Here is an 18,494-nt window from a genome sequence, read left to right as displayed (position 1 = left end):
ATTTTATTTCTAAATGACTTTCTGATTTTTTCTTCCACACATTGCTTATCCCTGTGGGCAAACCTTTGTAGAAATTTTCTCATCCTAAGAGTAAAGCAGTTTAAACTGGCTTCTCTAGTCAGATTGATCTTAAAGGAATCAGTTCTAGATGTATAATCAAGCAAATGGACTTCTAAGGACAGCAAAAATGAGAGCACAACATTGATAGCACCACCAGCAAGACAGATCATGAAAAACAAAACAAGATGACCAAAAAAACGCTAGGTAAATATGAAAACATGTATAATTTCTCAGTGTATTCTTTTACTGTCTTTCTTTCATTCTGGCCAAATATCAAGCATTTCATTCTCCATATTTTTACTTTTACTTCTCAAGCCAAATAAGCCTTCTTTTGGAAGCAATAAGTTTTGGCAGTTTCTCCAACTTGACTTTACTTTTTAAAAAATATGTGAAAATGGTTCCCTATATAAGCAAAAAGATCAACCAGAATATTATTTGGTATAAAATAACACCACTTAAAGGAGAACATTTTCTCCTAAAATATGTTTTTTCTAAAACACTTTGCCAGTATATTTGGTTCATGAAGTTACGAACATTTTCATTCAGCAAGTATTTGTTGGGTTCTGCAAGAAAACAGAGAGGGGTTATAGAAGAAATATAAAATGAAAATCTCACATTTCCAGGAACATAACATCTGTTCCAAATGACACGATATGTACATGTTAAATTGTTCATTAATACCACAAAGCAGTAATGTGCTAGAATGATACCACATCCCTGCTAATGGTTTTCCTGCCTCTCTGGATGTTGCATTTCCTAGACCATATGTAGCTATTAAATTGGGTCTTGATCTTAGATTCTTTGTTCTTTTCCTTATATTACCTCTAAACTTCCAATGGGCAACTACATCCTTACCCACTAATTGCCATCTATATCCAGGAACGCTAACATTAAATATCTCCAGGCCAGATTCTCCTCTGCCTACTTCTTACCTCCTTTTGAATAATATATCCATAAAGCTTACTCATGATCTTCTCTTTCAATCTAGACCCTCTTCCCGGATTGCTATTGCAGTGAATGGCACCAATATTCATCCGCTGACACATGAAATCTAGAAACAGAATAGTCTTCTTCAACCCTTCTCTGTCCAATCTGTCCACTTCCATCCATACCTACCAGCCCACCACTCTAATCCAGGTGTCCTATCACATTTTGCCTGGGCAAGTACAATGATTCTTAACTGCTCAATTTTCATCTTTGAAAATAGATCCTTTCAAAATATTCTCCATATGGCAAACTAATTATCTTTAAAATTGAAATTTAGTCTAAATATATTCATGTATCCATACTGTTTTGTTTTTCTTAAATACATGGTCTTTGAAAGCTGCTGAGTTTGGTCCCTGTTTCTTTATCCTTGCTGTGTCTGTTCTAGCTACATTAGACTTACCAGAGGCCCTTTTTCTTGCCCTGCTTCTCCTTCCACATACCTACAAAAGAAATACTTATTTCTTTCTTACCTTAGCTCTTACTTGGTTTCCAGCTTCTAGTCTATGCTTCACCTCTTCAGGGAACCTCTTATTAATAGGTTATTGGGACACAGGAGATCTTTCCTTCATGGCATTTACATGTTCTCATTTGATTATTTTATTATCACATTTCTTTACAATTTCATTTCTTTATGTGATTATTTGATTGAAGTCAGTCCTCTCATTTACTGATGTTTCACAAGATTAGAAGGTGTACCTGTTTTGTTCACCTTTATAACCCTAATACTTAGCACTGTGGAACACAATAGAAGCTCTAAATATAAACTGAATAAGTATATCAATAAGTGAACAAATGAACCAATGGATGGAAATAATATGTAACAGGGTAATAGAAAAACTTGTGAAGGGAATAAAAACAAACAATAGAGGAGAGTTGATGTGAAACTTTGGGCTATCTAGGAAGGAAAAGGAAATCAGGAAAAGAAGAGGTGAAGAAAGGCATTTGGCATTTAAAGCTGCAGAGTCACTTGAGCAAAGTTCTAGGAATACAAGTGATCTTTAGGTGGTAGAATGGTAGATTAACCAAGTGAAGCATATTGGTTCATTATCATGAACAGTGGAGGTAACACTGAGGACATAAGATTAGTTTAAATTTATGGACTTTGGAATACCAGGCTGTAGGAGCTATCAGAAGCTTTTTGATTAGGTTTGCACGGTGTGTAGCTATGGAGGATGTGTAAGAGAGGGAGATCAATTAGGACACTATCCTAATAATACAGTTTATTGGATGCATCATTAAGCATCCATTCTAGGAGTAAAAAACTTATGATTTTGCAATTATTAAGTGTTTATGAAGGAAAAGCTGCTTTCTTAGAATAAAATACTTCAATTAATCTTTTTAAAAACAACAGCACAAAAAGCATTTTGACTAATGAGTAACTACTTGCTGTTGTTCTGGGAAACTATTTGGAGAAGCCTGAAGTTAATGGCTATAAATTTAGTTCAGTGTGATAAAGCCCCTCACATAGTTTCTTAGTTTTAAAATTCTTATTTAGTTTGTCTATGTAAACTGATATATCCATAATGGGATAGTGGAAACTTCAGTGTATTTACTTAGCTCCTTTGTACCACATTCATCCTCTGTGATTTGACATAGATTCAATATGATAAAAAGTAAAAATGAAAACAAAGTTAACTGTTGCTGTTTTGCATCAATTTTGCTGTTCCTTTTTTTTTTTAAAAAAAAATACTGGTTTGCTTTGGTGACCTTTTCTGTGTTTGGGCAAGCATCCCTTAAGCTTTCACCCAGTGATTATAAGCAGGCATTATGTACTGTTTGATATGATCATTACTTAATGCTCACTTAATAGAATTCTACAAGACCAAATTATCACAGTGGGTGAAGGAACAGATGGCCAGCTGGCCAGAATCCATGCCTGCTTTGTTTTATGCCTCCTCAAATCTGCCACAAGGAAGCCACATGTGAGACCTGAGGAGGCAATCTAAACAGTAACTCGCCTGTCCAGCTGTGCTTCCAGTGTTCTCAGCTGTGAAGTCTAGGTAGGTGCCATTCCCATATGAGTGCAGCAGGAACATCTGCAGGAATCTCTGCTTCATGATTAAGATGACAGTCACAGAGGACAGATTCCAAAAGTAAAAATAGAAATCCTTTCCTCCACCTCCTGCCACTGCCTTCAAGATCAAAAATCACTCTGCTATATTATAGGAGAAAGAACTGTAGCTTTGTGGAAGTAGTATATTTATTTTTAACACACATTGTTTATAATTATAAAATTATCCAAAATCTGATATTTTACAGATTGCTACAACATTCAACAAAGAAAATTGGGCTTGGCTGCAGCTTAACATTGCGTTGTTAAAATCTACTAGTGTAAATGAAAAAGGGCTGCGGATATTTATATCTAATCTCTAATTTTTTGGTTTCTGTTATAGATTTTGATTTGCAGTTCGGGTTATATGCCGACATTTCTAAAATTAGTAATAATTTTAAGTCATTCATCACATATTTATGAAGCAGTATCAAAGTATTTAGCTCTTCATTAGGGACTATGAGGGTACAAAAATATAAGGAGTAAAGGTTCCTATGCAAAACTAATTTAGAATTGAGTGAGGGAGACAAAAGAGATCCATGGAATAATTAGAGGATGAAGCAATGAAAACTGAGATGCTAATCATGCAGTATAGGCAGCAAGTTGAGTAGGAGCCTGAAAAAGGTGAAGCACTGTCAGAGAAAGATTGAGGAAGAACATACAATTTTTGTAGTTGCTTAGAGACACTATGTGAAATAGTGAGATTGCTTGATGCCCCTAAAACTTGGGCTCAGATATTTGTTTTATTTATATATATATATATATATGTGTGTGTGTGTGTGTGTGTGTGTGTGTGTGTATATATATATATATGTAGAAATACTTGTCTCTGGTCTGTCTTTAACTTATGCCTTGTCTGATTGATATGTGGAAAATGAAACAAACTTTGGTAGCTAATGGTAAACCTGAGTGATATCTTAGCACTTTGCACTGCAAGATGATGTGTATTCTCAAACTTTAATTGTATGGTATAATGAATGGCTTGCGAGTTCTGACAGATATACCTCTTAAAAAAGTGATTTGCAGGATTTTGTTTGGAAATAGCTCCCTGATGTAAAAATAAAGACTTTTTAAGGAATTTTCTAAGCTTGAGGAAAATTATTTGATGTGTGCTTTATGAGTTACGTTGGATTACATTTATGGTTTCCAAAGTTTTTACAATAAATTTTGCATGGAAATCATTATTGTTATTCTGAAGGTCATCAGAAAAAATAAAAATATACTGATTATCAGCATAGCCCATAGTTTTGCCATCTATGTTTCTCTTAAATTATAGGAGTGTTCATGTTTATCCCATTGGCCAAAGATTTCAAAATGCACCTGGGCCTTATATTACTAAATTCAAAAATGATAACAATTTCATATAGTATTCACTAATTCACAAAAGGCTTCTGTATACCAGTTTTCTTATTAAGTATATTATGTCAGCTTTAGTTTTCTTAGTCTTTGAAAGAAAACCAAGCAGCAACATTGTTTTTGTCGTATGTTCATTACTTATTTTTATGTAAGCAATAACATCACACAGTCAGCAAATATTATTGGCCAACTCAAAGATGCCCAAAATTAGACAGCATGTTTTGAAGGATAAAAAATGTATATGCAGAGTGACTACAGAGTATTGATATAGAGTTCTGTTTGAGTGATAAAACATTCTGAGCTGAGAATTGCCATTATGCAAGTAGTGGTTTAGGGAGGTTGTTTTCACAGCAGTGTGCAGGATGAATGGATGGGGGAAAGAATGGGAGACTGCCTCTTAACAAAGTGTAGCTGTAGCAATAGTTATCACTTTGCAAAATGATAGATCTTTTACTATGATTGGTTATTAATTTTCTTTAAAGTCATATTCATGTTTAATAAGATATTTATTTATTGGAGAAAAGGAGATATCAACTACTGTGCCACAATGATTACATATGTTTGTGGAATTAATATATAAAGACTTTCTCAGAAAGTTGCTGAGTGCCTGAAAAAAATACTGCCATTATCAAGCCCAACTCTAAATAATAGTTTAAGTGAATGAAGATTAACCCCAGGAAATCCTCCTTTCTTAATGCTTCCTCCTGTCATGCAGTGCCAGGCTCTCCTTGATGTCCCCTGGGTACCCAATTCTGGATTCTACCTAGTTACTGCCCAAAATTTAGACTGCTCTCCTGATCCCCAGCACCATCAAAGCTTATTCCCCATTACTCTGTGATGAGAATCAAGTAAAATTAATTTTAGCTACGAGTTTACATATTGATAATATGAGTGCTTTGCCAGACAATTCTAATACATAAAACTCTGGTTTACTTAATCAACTCCAATGCTATAACAAAACAACTACACAGGAACCATAAGATGGGTTAAATAGTGCTCCCTACCCCCAATTTATGTATACCAGGAACCCTGAATACAACCTTATTTGTAAACACGGTATTAGTTTGCTAGGGCTTCCATTACAAAATACCACAGACTGCGTGGATCAAACAACAGAAATTTGTTTTCTCAGAGTTCTGGAGGTTCTGGAGATTTGGTTTCTTCTGAGGCCTTTCTCCCTGGCTTGCAAATAGCTGCCTACTTGCTGTGTCTTCACTTGGCTTTTCCTCTGTGTAGCAGAATCACTGGTGTCTCGTGTGTGTGTTCAAATGCCCTATTCCCATAAGGACATCAATCCGATTGAATTAAGGCCCGCCTATATGACCTCATTTAACCTTAATTATCTCTTTGAAAAAGTTCTATATCCAAATATAGTCACATTCCGAGGTCCTGCAGATTAGGGCTTCAACATAGAAGTTCTGGGGAGGATACAGTTTAGCCCATCATAGGGCCTTTGTGGGTAAAGATTGTTAAGGATCTAAAGATGAAGACATATTTGATTTACGGTGGGTTCTTATAAGAAGAGGAGAGAAGCAATTAGAAGAAAGCCTGTGAAGACAGGCAGGGATTCATGTTATGCTGCTATAAACCAAGGAATGCCAGGAGCCACCAGCATCTGGAATAGGCAAGGAAAGATATTTTCCTAGGCCTTCAGAGGTTCTGTTGATACTTTGATTTCAGACTTCTAGCCTCTAGAACTCTGAAAGAATAAAATTCTATTGTTTTAAGCTACCACATTTGTGGCACATTTTTACATTAACCTAGGAATGTAAACAAGGACAAGGACCTCTAAAGCACCTCCACTAGTCATCTCAGTGCCCTCTTATAGACAGATGTATATAAAGATAGTCTGGTATTAATTCTTGAGGAGAAAATTTATCAACGGGTTTTGAGGGGGGAAAGTCTCTATCTTCAGGTTTCAATTTTTATAATCTATCCAAATGCTTTTTTGTTTAATGAAAAATATAATAAATTTGCTGATTCTCCACTATGATGGAATGTTTGAGATTGTATCATAAAATAGTTTAGGTCTTTCTTCATGTTCAAAATACTCATTAACGATTTTTATCCTCAAATGGCTGAATTTTGCACATTTACATTTACAAAGGAGGAAGAGTACAAAGGAGAAGGAAAAAGAGCAGGACGAGAAGCAACAACTAGTGTTTAAAAAATAGTTTGCAAATGTCAATCATGTGAGCATTCCCAGAATAATTTCTTTCTTTATAACTGGTTTTAAAATAGAGTGACAGTGGCTCAAAATGGCAACTGCCAAAATGTTTTAAAAAAAAAAAAGTTACATGTAACAGCAACATCGTAAGATAACTTTGATATGTTTTTAACATGAGAATTTGCGGTGAAATTTGAGGTCATAGCTATTCCTATTTTATTCTACTTGTAAACAATTGGTAAAAACTATGCTATTGCCATTACCTTAGTGACATTTCCTTACTACATAAAGTGTACATTTATTTTGATATGTAACTGGCAATGTTTTGGGGGCATATTTTTAAAAAATTGACCAAAGTCTAGTACATATTATCACTGGAGAATGTTAACCTGTTTACTTTCTAATAATCTGCTTATGTACTGGAAGTTATTCATGATTTGGGGCATAGTCTCTAAATGTATGAGAAGCTAATCATATTACACATATGGAACTAACTCTAACTCTACTGTTGGAATTGTGAGGAGATAGATGCAGAAAAGTAGTAAACCATATAGATCTACTACTTTTGTGAGCAATTAATCTCGTTGACATACTTATATGAGCTTGCATAAAAAAATGCCTGGAAAGCATGCTGTTGAATTCAGTTGTTCATTAATATTGATCATATGCTGTCCCCATTGTGTTAGGAGCTACTTAAAGATTACCTGCAAAAGTATTACAGCATTATTGATTTTAAAACTCCCTAAAGCCTCTTGTATCTTGAAAGTCCATTTATGCTTTCATGGTTAAGAGTGATATTACCATTGTTGTCTAATCAGATAATTTGGAATTTTATGAATACTAATCAGAACACAAGCTTATAGTCACCACTCTGTATACTTCTTCTTTATGCCCTGATGCATAGAAAGACAAACTTCTTTTTTTTTTTTAATTTATTTATTGTTATTATACTTTAAGTTGTAGGGTACATGTGCATAACATGCAGGTTTGTTACATATGTATACTTGTGCCATGTTGGTCTGCTGCACCCATCAACTCGTCATTTACATCAGGTATAACTCCCAATGCAATCCCTCCCCCCTCCCCCCTCCCCATGATAGGCCTGGGTGTGTGATGTTCCCCTTCCTGAGTCCAAGTGATCTCATTGTTCAGTTCCCACCTATGAGTGAGAACATGCGGTGTTTGGTTTTCTGTTCTTGTGATAGTTTGCTAAGAATGATGGTTTCCAGCTGCATCCATGTCCCTACAAAGGATGCAAACTCATCCTTTTTTATGGCTGCATAGTATTACATGGTGTATATGTGCCACATTTTCTTAATCCAATCTGTCACTGATGGACATTTGGGTTGATTCCAAGTCTTTGCTATTGTGAATAGTGCTGCAATAAACATACGTGTGCATGTGTCTTTATAGCAGCATAATTTATAATCCTTTGGGTATATCCCCAGTAATGGGATGGCTGGGTCATATGGTACATCTAGTTCTAGATCCTTGAGGAATCGCCATACTGTTTTCCATAATGGTTGAACTAGTTTACAATCCCACCAACAGTGTAAAAGTGTAAAGACAAACTTCTTTACAAGACTTTTGAGGTGAAAAGCAATTGAGATTACCCTTGTCTTCTTTTTGCTTTACAGCCTCTGAGTGGTTGAGTAATACGCATTTGTTCTCAGACTTTGATCTGCTTTTAAACTGTTTCAAAGCAGTGTGAGAGTGATATACATGTGTGCTTATGTGTGTGTGTGTTCTGGTATGTTATAGAAAATATATGAGATGCCTCAAATATACTAAAGTTTTGGCTGCCAAAATTAAGAATATGGCCAATTCTTAATTTTCATGTTTTGATATGATGCCACTAGGCAATCCTAGAATTAAATTTCCAGGAACCATTATGTGAACAAAGAAATGTATTAATACCAAGCATAGTATTCACAGTAAAGGATTGCCATTGAAATTGCCTTAAAAAATGAGATATCTAGTTATAAATAGATAACTAAGGATATTTTTCTTAGTGAGATTTGTCTTTCAGCTGCTGACAATTTTAATACCATACAAAGTGCTTATCCCAAATTACTAGCAGAGACCAGCACATAACGAGTACCTAATGAATAAATGTTATTTAACCTGAAATTAGCAGGGGAAACACCTTCTGTAGCATACTGGGCAGTGTCCATTTCTTTCTTATCCTCCCAGTACAAGCAACACTATATGCTATATGTGATTATTGTTATTTATAGTATTACAAGACCTTAAAGTAATATGTTTTTTTTCAGTATCAACATAGAGAAGATTATCGAATGGGGGTAACCCCAAAGACAAAAGTTTTCCAGGATCTCTAATTCTCATATGAATAACCTGCTTATTATCACTTGGGGCAATAAAACTGGAAACTGTTGCTATTGAACCTCAAACAAAACTTTTGGCTAGGAAGCAAATGTTGTAAGTTGAGACCTTGGACTACATTTATTATGTTATCTTTATATACTAACTTGTATTCTGATCATTTTATTTTGCTCATGCATAAAGTGAATGTTTTTATTTATATAGAAATAGTTGAATTAGGTGACTAAAACACTGTTAATGAGATTATACAAGTTACATTTTTCTTCATTATGTATTTGCCAAAGAATTAAGATACATGTAATCATTATGCAAAAGTACACATTCTAATGGTCTGTTATTTACAATTCAGTGTAATACGTTTGAAGCTTAAACCGTATTAGAGACAAAACACATTGGAATCTAATTATAAATTAAAGGACTTGAAGCTTGAAAGGTGTAGAAAGGTTCCAGAAAATATCTAACTTAATTATTGAGTAAAAATCCAAAAGAAGGCCGGGCGCGGTGGCTCACACCTGTAATCCCAGGATTTTGGGAGGCCGAGGCGGGCGGATTATGAGGTCAGGAGATCAAGACCATCCTGGCTAAAACGGTGAAACCCCGTCTCTACTAAAAATACAAAAAATTAGCCAGGCTTGGTGGCGGGCACCTGTAGTCCCAGCTACTCGAGAGGCTGAAGAACCTGGGAGTGAGCCGAGATGGAGCCACTGCACTCCAGCCTGGGTGACAGAGAGAGACTGTCAAAAAAAAAAAAATTCCAACAGAAAATGATGTCATAAACCTAAAATTAGAATACAGTGTAGGCAGCAGATATAATTTTTATCACTCATTATTTCCATATCCTTGTTTATTCAAAATGTATCAGACACCTACTGTGTGCCAACATAAGTCTTCCCACACAGAATTTATGGTCTAGTAGGGAAAAGCAATAGGAAACCATTCATTTCAACACTTTGTCATGAGTACTTGAAAAAAAAGTGTGTACAAGGAACATAACATCAGTCTCACATTGTAATTACAGAGTCTATCTCTTTTCATAATATCTAATACACCGTGACCCATTTCCTGAAAATACTCTGAAATATTTCCATTGTGGAGGATTTGGAGTCCTGTATTATTTGTAGCAATGTGCTTAGTGAATTCATGCTGATTCTGTTTACATCTGTGAAGACCAACATATGAATACACAGATTTTCAACATGGCAGGAAATGTGGCTTAATGGAAAGGGCGTAGACTTTATAGTTAGGCAGAGTGTGTTAAAATCTATGCTTTTTCAGATAGATATGTTACTTATCCTCCCTGAGCCCATTTTATTGCCTCTAAAACAAGATTATAGTCTTACAAAGCATTACAAAAATAATATGTATACTCATATTGTCTAGTATGCATGCAAAGGACTCCAGAAAGGTTTAATCTTTGGCCCTTTTGCTTTACTCCATCCTCATCCGTTAAATGAAAATTGCTGAATTTCTTGGAGTATGAAAAATAACAGCAGCCATAACCTCTGAAACATGTAATCTTTTTCTAAAATCCAGATGTCAGCCAAGGTCATGATGTCTTTTGGCGTGTAAATAAAAGGAGCTCCAATGTACCAATTCACATCATCTGGAAATCCCAGAGGCTGCCCCAAGATTGCTGGACAGGCTTCACCTGTGCCCTCAGGAAGTGTCCAGAATATTTGGGACTTAAGAAACCACTGTTCACTCTATCTTCAGCTTCCTGAACCCATTGGATTCTTGAATCTCTTGGGCATCACATGCAGCAATACTTTTCCCCTTTTGCCAGGATAAGCCACATCAATAGTACAGCCCTTTCACCTTGATTTCCCCAAGTATCACTCACAGGCATATGTGTTTAGCAGCTGTTATTGTAGAGCTCAATGCTCCAGCAGAAGCAATTCACATAGCATCTGTGCAAACAACTTAAACCTGAATTTTGGACATCACAATTTCTTACTAGCTACTTTTCATCACATATTACAGCCTCCCAGCACATTGCTTGACTTCTCTCTCTCCTTGAAGACTTTATTTCTGCCTTTCCTTTTAGAATTTCTGGTTCTCAGTCTTCTGCATCCATTCCCCAGTTCTTCCCTTTATTTTGCAGATCCATTTAGGTCATCTTGCTCTTCTCACCTTCTAGCCAAGTTTCACTTTTACAAAGACACAGGAGGCCTGAGTAAATAGCATCATGGATTCCAGGTTCCTATTTGCCCCATTTTTATTAGACAGACTTCCATTGACCTCCTTCCTTGGAATCACTGTTGTTTTGTTGTTGTTGTTGTTGTTGTTGTTGTTGTTGTTGTTATGGAGTTTCACTCTTTTAGCCCAGGCTGGAGTGCAATGGCACGATCTTGGCTCACTGCAACCAGCATCTCCCGGGTTAAAGCAATTCTCCTACCTCAGCCTCCGAAGTAGCTGCGATTACAGACATGCACCACTACACTCGGCTAATTTTGTATTTTTAGTTGAGACAGGGTTTCACCATGTTAGTCAGGATTGTCTTGAACTCCTTGACCTCAGGTGATCCACCCACCTCTGCCTCCCGAAATGCTGGGATTACAGGTGTGAGCCATGGCACCTGGCCAGGAATCACTGTTTTAACTGCTCTCAAGAACTCACAGAGGACTTACTGTTTCCGTCATTTTCTATTCCTCCCTCGTCCAACCCTGTCATGGAAGAGAGACTTATTTTCTCTGTGATGTAAATTACTCCACTCTCTTCAGTAATTTCTTACCAGTTTTTCAGTAATTTCTTACCAATAACTATTTTTCCTCCTAGGAACAAGTCCTTAAACCTAATTTTTCTCATATTAAGTGGTTTCTAGGGAACATTTCTGAATTCATATTGAGTTTTTTTCCTCACCTGCAAAATTGAAAAGTCAGATTAAGTGATCTCCAAAGATTCTTATTTGCTTAAAATTATATAGTTTTTGACTATAGTTATTTATATGTTTTTTTCTTTAGCTGTTATATGCTTTGCTATCAGTTATCAGTTAACTTTACAATCTGTCATTTTTACTCTCATTTGAAGTGAATTGATGAGTCAAAACTCTAACATCACTATGATTTCATTCTACCCTCCCCAGTTAGTTGATGCTCTGAGAAGTACAGGCTTTAGAATCCCAGATTCTTAGTCTGAGGCCTCAGTCTGTCACTGGTAGATATTGATTGAGAAATATTATATAGTCTTTCTGACCTTCAGTATTTAAAAAAAAACTGTAAAAGAGGATAATGACAAATACTTAAGTTATAGTAAAGAATAAATGAGATGAGTTATGTGAAAATAGTTTATAAATTGTAAGGCACTATCAAATGTTAATTAATTTGTGAGGAGGGAAGAAGTGGAAACTGAGAAAGAGGAGAAGGAGAGATAGGTCCTGTAGCATGATTTTCATTTTGTAGCAATGAAAGAAAATGGTTCAAATTGTTCTATAACGAGTCATTGGTCATTCACCTTTTTTCCTGTCTCAGATATTGGCAATGTACCACCTCAAAGGCAGGTGTTAGATAATTTAATTGATATGTGCTTCACAGCACAAAACTGTCTACTTAAATAAATATATTGTTTTTAATTGGTGTGGCGCTGACAAAAAAAAAAAAAAAAAAAAAAATCACAGATCCCCTGAATCCTTTTTACTTTTTGAAAATCAGCCCTATCAGGAAGTCAAGGTCCGGGAACTGAACAGTTCCCGCATTGTTTCCTGTTCCATGTGTATACTTATTAGACTCTACAACCATTGAATTTCATAACATTTTGAACGGAAAGAAATGGAGGGTCAAATACACCTCTCAGAAGAAGAAATAGATTCATAAAATCTTGCCCCAGTGCAGGACAAACTTGCCTACCTTCTAAGTCCTCACCCATGGTTGAGATCCGATTGCAGTGCTTCAAGTGATGATGGTGATTTTTTTTTTTTCTCCTCATACTTTTATTTTATTTTTTAACTTTTACTTTTTTGAGACAGGGTCTCATTCTGTCACACAGGCTGGTGTGCAGTGGTGTAATCTTAACTCATAGCAGCCTCAACCTCCCAGGCTCAAGCAATTCTTCCACCTCAGTCTCCTAAGTAGCTGGGACTATAGGTGCACAGCACCATGCCTGGATTTTTTTCGTTTGTATTTTTTGTAGAAGCGGTGTTTTGCCATGTTGCCCAGGCTTGTCTCGAACTCCTGGGCTCAAGCAGCCTGCCTGCCTCAGCCTCCCAAAGTGCTGAGATTACAGGTGTGCACCACCTCGTCCAGCCCTTGTTTTTTAAGTGGTTTTGACCCATGCAGGAGGAGTCATTCTCTATAGCACTCTTTGTTCAATACCCTTGCCCCAATCCAGTTGCCTCAAGTTATTATTATTCATTTGTCCAGCTCTTCTACCTTGCTTCTTGTTTCAGCTGAACACACTCACTCCTTTTCTGAACTAATCTTCCAGGGCTCTCAAAATCACCTCTTCATACATAGTCAGACACTTAGTTTAATTATACTTGCTTTCCTTTCCTAATATGTACATCTTAACTTCCTCTTCACTGGCTTTTCTTTTCCTTATAAATATGTTCTACTGTCTCCAATTAAAATAAGTACAGACTAAATTAGAGAAAACTATAGTTTTTTGTATTTGTCTTTTTTCACCTCCCAGGGAGGACTTTTCCTTCCTTCAGCTTGACTTTTCCCTTCTTCACGATCTCAAGTCTGGATTCTGTCCTGAGTCAATTAACATCCTGCAGGAAGAAGACAATAAGAATTAAAAGTGTTAAAGATTTTTAGGGGGGAATATCTGTGATGGACAAAGGGGAGAGAGAGCAAGAGTAGATAGGATGAGCCTACAGACTGTGACACAGCCTGTCACTTTGAAGGGAGAAAAGGAAGGAGAGAACATTGCATAGAAAAAGTCTCAAACTTCTATGGTTTTAAGAAAAATCTCAGCCACACCAGTGGGGCACCCCTCAGAGTACAGAATGTTCATTAGAGAAATCCCAGGTCAGGCATGACTGGCCCAGCTAACTCTATGCCCCTTTGGTATTTAGTTTTTGGCTGGGGAGCCTGGCCTTGAAATAAATGCTGCCACAGCAGATCCTGTGGTTCAGTAGTTGGATGTTGTCAGCTAACCACACTCCTGGCAGCTGGTTTTCTCCAAGAGAGCTCTGAACAGCACCACACTTTCATTAGCAGCCACAGTTACTAAATAATCTGCTGTTACTTTCTCAAAGTTTAAAAATGGCCATCAGCCCCTCTTCTCTAAGTATGCAACTTTTGATGAACTGCTTCTTTTAGATTGGCAGAAAATATGCTTCCCTGGAGGTATGTTCCACCATAAACTCATAGTCTATAAAAGCTTTGCAACCAGCTATCCAATTCACTTGGTTTGTGTGGTTACAGCCATATGCTACTTGCACCAGCAGGGGACAAAAAATTGTAGAGTTGTGAATGCAACTCCAGAAAAATTGCTATTCAGTATTACGTTTTAAATTTTTTTATTTTTATTTTTATATTATTATTATACTTACTTTTTAAACACACAGTATTACTTTGGAAACACACAGGAGTATCCTACAATTCAGAAATTTTAATATCTAATTTACTACTAATAATTTTTCGAGTGCTTTACAAGTGACAGACACTGTTCTGGGTATTTTATATGTATGAACTCTTTTCATCTGTATTATAACCTCTTAAGGCAAATGTTTTAGGATTGACATTTAACAGAAAAGGAAACAGGCACAGAGAAGAGGTATGTATATATCTCAAGACTGCATGACTGTGAAGTGGTAAAACCAAGATCCAAACCCAGGCCATTAGTCTCCAGAGCTCATACAACCAGTACATTTCCTATGCTACTAATATCCAGAACACTTTTTTCAGTAAAATTATTAATTGTAAGATGTTGACCTAATGCTGACTTTTAAGAATATGCATCAAGCAGAAATATTTTGTTCTGTCTTTCAGGTCCCTGCATTCCTAATCCATGCCATAATGGAGGAACCTGTGAAATAAGTGAAGCATACCGAGGTGACACATTCATAGGCTATGTTTGTAAATGTCCCCAAGGATTTAATGGGATTCACTGTCAGCACAGTAAGTTATTCATAGTCATCTTGCTTTTATTATTATTGATTACAAAGTATACAAGCCATAGTCATTCTTGTTTGTAGTAGAATCATAGAATCTTAGAAGCAGAAGAGAGCCCTGGCATTTGGCTAATGCTGCTTCTCTCCCATGGATTACACCATGGCCACAGCGGAGGATTCCTAGACTGTTTCAGTCCTCCCAGTGGCATGGGAGGCTTGTAGTCTTCTGGTCAGCCCTTTTTATTAATGCCCTACTATCCTTGCCAAAAGTTGCACTTGACATTAAACTGATACCTGTCGTCTCTTTCATATTTGTCCTAAAGTCACATCCTTTAAGTTTTCCAAAAATTATTCTGGTGATTAGGTTCAGAGATGACACCCAGAAAAAAAAAAAAAAAAAAAAAAGAAAACTGCCACCCTGCCCTTAAGCCATTTTTCTCCTTCTTACATGTTGGCATTTTTAGTGTGAAAATCTTTGAATGCTCAACAAGTATACTACCTGTACTTCTTTGTTTAATCCCAATTCTTATTTATCTTGGAAGTTTAAAGAAAATAGATCCCACTAGTGATGATTTCTTCTTAGAAGGAGGGATGAACATAAATGCCAAATGAATAGTGTGGTGCCTTAGTGCTGTAGGTGTTCAGCAAGCAGAGGGGCCACAGCCAACTCTAAGCTGTCAGGGAGATTTCTCACAGAGGTTGCCACATGTGAGCTGAGTCTTGAAGGAGGGACAGAATGTTGATCAGAGACAGGGGAATGACACATAGTAGGAAGAGTGAGGAAGGAATAGGCAAGCCATGATTACTGTATCGATGGGTAAGACAATGGTATTAAGAACGATAAGGCAAAGCTGGATTTGTCAGCTAGAGCTGGATATCCAAGCATCAGTAAAAACAGAGCGCCTTCTAGCTCTGTGATTTTGGGAGTATCTTGTACTTTTCTGGAGACATGCCATGGCCAAAAGTCTGTAGAATTTCCATAGAAACCTATTGTAGTGCATGGGCATGTGTGCTTTGTACAACTGCCATCTAAACTGCTTGTAATTGTCCCTAAAAGCTCAGATCACCAACAAAGAAATGAAAGGCTGTGGATGTTTCTCAGGTTGGGCCCAGAGGTGCCAAGGCTAGGTCTCCCTGATGGTAGCATCACTGCTCAGCCTTCACACATGGACACTTCAAAACAGCCCTGGAAAGATAGAGATAGGAGCCCAGAATCTCAGGAACCTTGACGTTCACTTAATCCCATGAAGACAATATTACTTACCCTTACTTACCTTGTGATGTGGTATCAGAAGCAGTGCCCAGAAGGAAACAGACTGGCCACCCCAATGGAGCCCCTTAATTCTGAGCTTCCTGTGTACAGCACACACGCTTACAGAGGATGCCTCTGGAAGAATCGGATTTTCATGATGGGCTGCTGTCCAGTGTTCAGAAGCAAGTCTTATATCTAAGGTCATATTATCCTAACTTCCTGTTTTTGTATGGGATCCAGGAGGCAGTAGGTGAGAGTGTGTAAAGGCTTTATACTTAAAGTACAAGTATACTTAAAGGCTTACTGTTAGAATATATCCCTATTTGGAAGGACAATATGTGGAAGACATGTGTAGAACCCTGATGTCACTTAAGTAGTTCACATTTATTAACTCTCCCACCATGACTTACTGTTGAAGTCAGAGTGAAGTTGAGGCCTGCCCTTAAACCAAGAGTTAGGAAACTTTAAATGTTAGTTCTAATTAAAAATATCTATACAGTGGTACAAAATTGTTTTCACGTCTCTAGACCTTGTTTTCTTTATGTTGGGAAGGTCAGGTTAGTTTTAGTTATCTTTAATGGCCTGGAAGTCCCATTGAAGACATCGAGTCATCTTTTGCCTTTTTTTTTTTTTTTTTTTTTTGGTTATGTAAGTGAGGCTGCTCCAGAAGGGTGTTAGCAGGTATGTGTCCACCTGCGTCTGACTCCTACACATAGTTGGCCGTGAATTCTTTCTAGAGGACTATCAGGTGTGGGAAAACAGAATAAATAAATAATTTTTTCCCCATTCTCCATGGTGGAAAATCCAAGTCTTTTATCTCATAGCTTCATACTATATTCAAACAAACTTATAAATTCATATAATTTTATTGAATTTCAAGAGTTACTTCAAAGCACAAAGAAATCTTTCCCCTTAATACATCTGACCACCCCTACAACAATATTTTAAACCCATGTCAGGAATTGCAGTGGGAAGCCCAAGGCTGAGAGATTCAATTCAGAACTTAGATTTTGTTGTCTAAACCACCTAGTCCCTATTTTCTTCATTGCATCATTAGAAGCAACAGAAAACAGAGGAAAAAGGACTGGATTTGGAAGCAGAAACCTAGATTTGAGACCTGACCTTTACAGTTATTAAATAAGTGACCCTGAGCCGGTCATTTGATCTTTCTGTGATTTCAGACATACAAATTGGAGAATTGAACTGGAAATAGATGGTCTTTGGTTCATATAAACCATGAGTATTATGAATAAATGGATAGCTTACTCACTGTACAAAGGTTAGCAAGCCTTCCTCTTTATAGATGAAATTGAAAGGGATGATATATAGAGAAAGCAGCTATAGAAGTGCTAGGGGCCCTGGAAGCTTCCTCAGCTAGGATAAACAGAAAAACAGCTCTTTAAACTCTTGCAAGGATTGCTAGGTATCTGGGTTTGTTTTTCATGGTGGTAACAGTTTTATGACCTAGATATTTAGAACCTTGCTACTCAAAATGTGCTCGTGCATCAGGATCTTCAGGAAGTTTATTAGAAATGCAGATAAACAGGCATCACCTGAAATCAACTGAATCAGAATCTGTATTTCAAAATAATTCCCAGTTAACTCTCATACACATTGAAATTTGAGAAATATTGCATAAAGCTTTGAATAGCCAAAAGTGATAGTTTCATAGCTGAGCAACTGTCACGTTCAGTTATGTAACAATAAATATAGGCAAAATATTTAAGGTTTGTGAAAAGCAAAACTATACTGAAAATTAATAAAAATGAGAGTTATACAAATATAGCGTGAACATTTCATTTGGAAAAAGAAATTTAAACAATTCTTCAGACAGCTATGTTGAGGGGACTTTTAAATTTTGTCCTATATGACAGAATGTTAACTAAATGTCTTTTGGAAAATAGCTAGACATTTAAAGAACTTTAAATTTCATGATACAGGAGTGACAAATATATAGCTAATAGATCTATTTTAACAACTATTTTATCAATATGTGACAAATTAGAAAAAATATTTCCAGCATCAGCATTATTACCTACATATGCTTTTAAAAATGATTTTGGGATTTTATCATTAATACACTTAATTTTTAGAGCAGTTTTAAGTTTACCAAAAAATCGAGCAGAAAGTACAGAGTCACGTATATCCCTCCTCCTACATAATTTCCCTTATTAACATCTCTCTTTGCTGTGGTACATTTGCTATCATTGATGAACCAGTACTGATA

At 36.5% G+C, this 18,494-nt stretch overlaps 1 protein-coding gene across 2 annotated transcripts in view; it reads left to right on the top strand.

The window, feature by feature from the left end:
• Positions 1-18,494, top strand: part of EDIL3 (EGF like repeats and discoidin domains 3) — a 448,089-nt gene that overhangs the window by 193,489 nt on the left and 236,106 nt on the right. For both annotated transcript variants that reach the window (XM_017959723.3, XM_003899900.5), the window contains one exon: positions 14,894-15,022. In XM_017959723.3, coding sequence (XP_017815212.1) covers positions 14,894-15,022 — 129 coding nt within the window. The remainder of the gene's footprint in view (positions 1-14,893; positions 15,023-18,494) is intronic.

The sequence above is a fragment of the Papio anubis genome, chromosome 5, assembly GCF_008728515.1.
Source record: "Papio anubis isolate 15944 chromosome 5, Panubis1.0, whole genome shotgun sequence".
NCBI lineage: Eukaryota > Metazoa > Chordata > Mammalia > Primates > Cercopithecidae > Papio > Papio anubis.
Note: the sequence above shows the minus strand (reverse complement) of the source record. Positions and strands in the feature narration are given on the sequence as shown.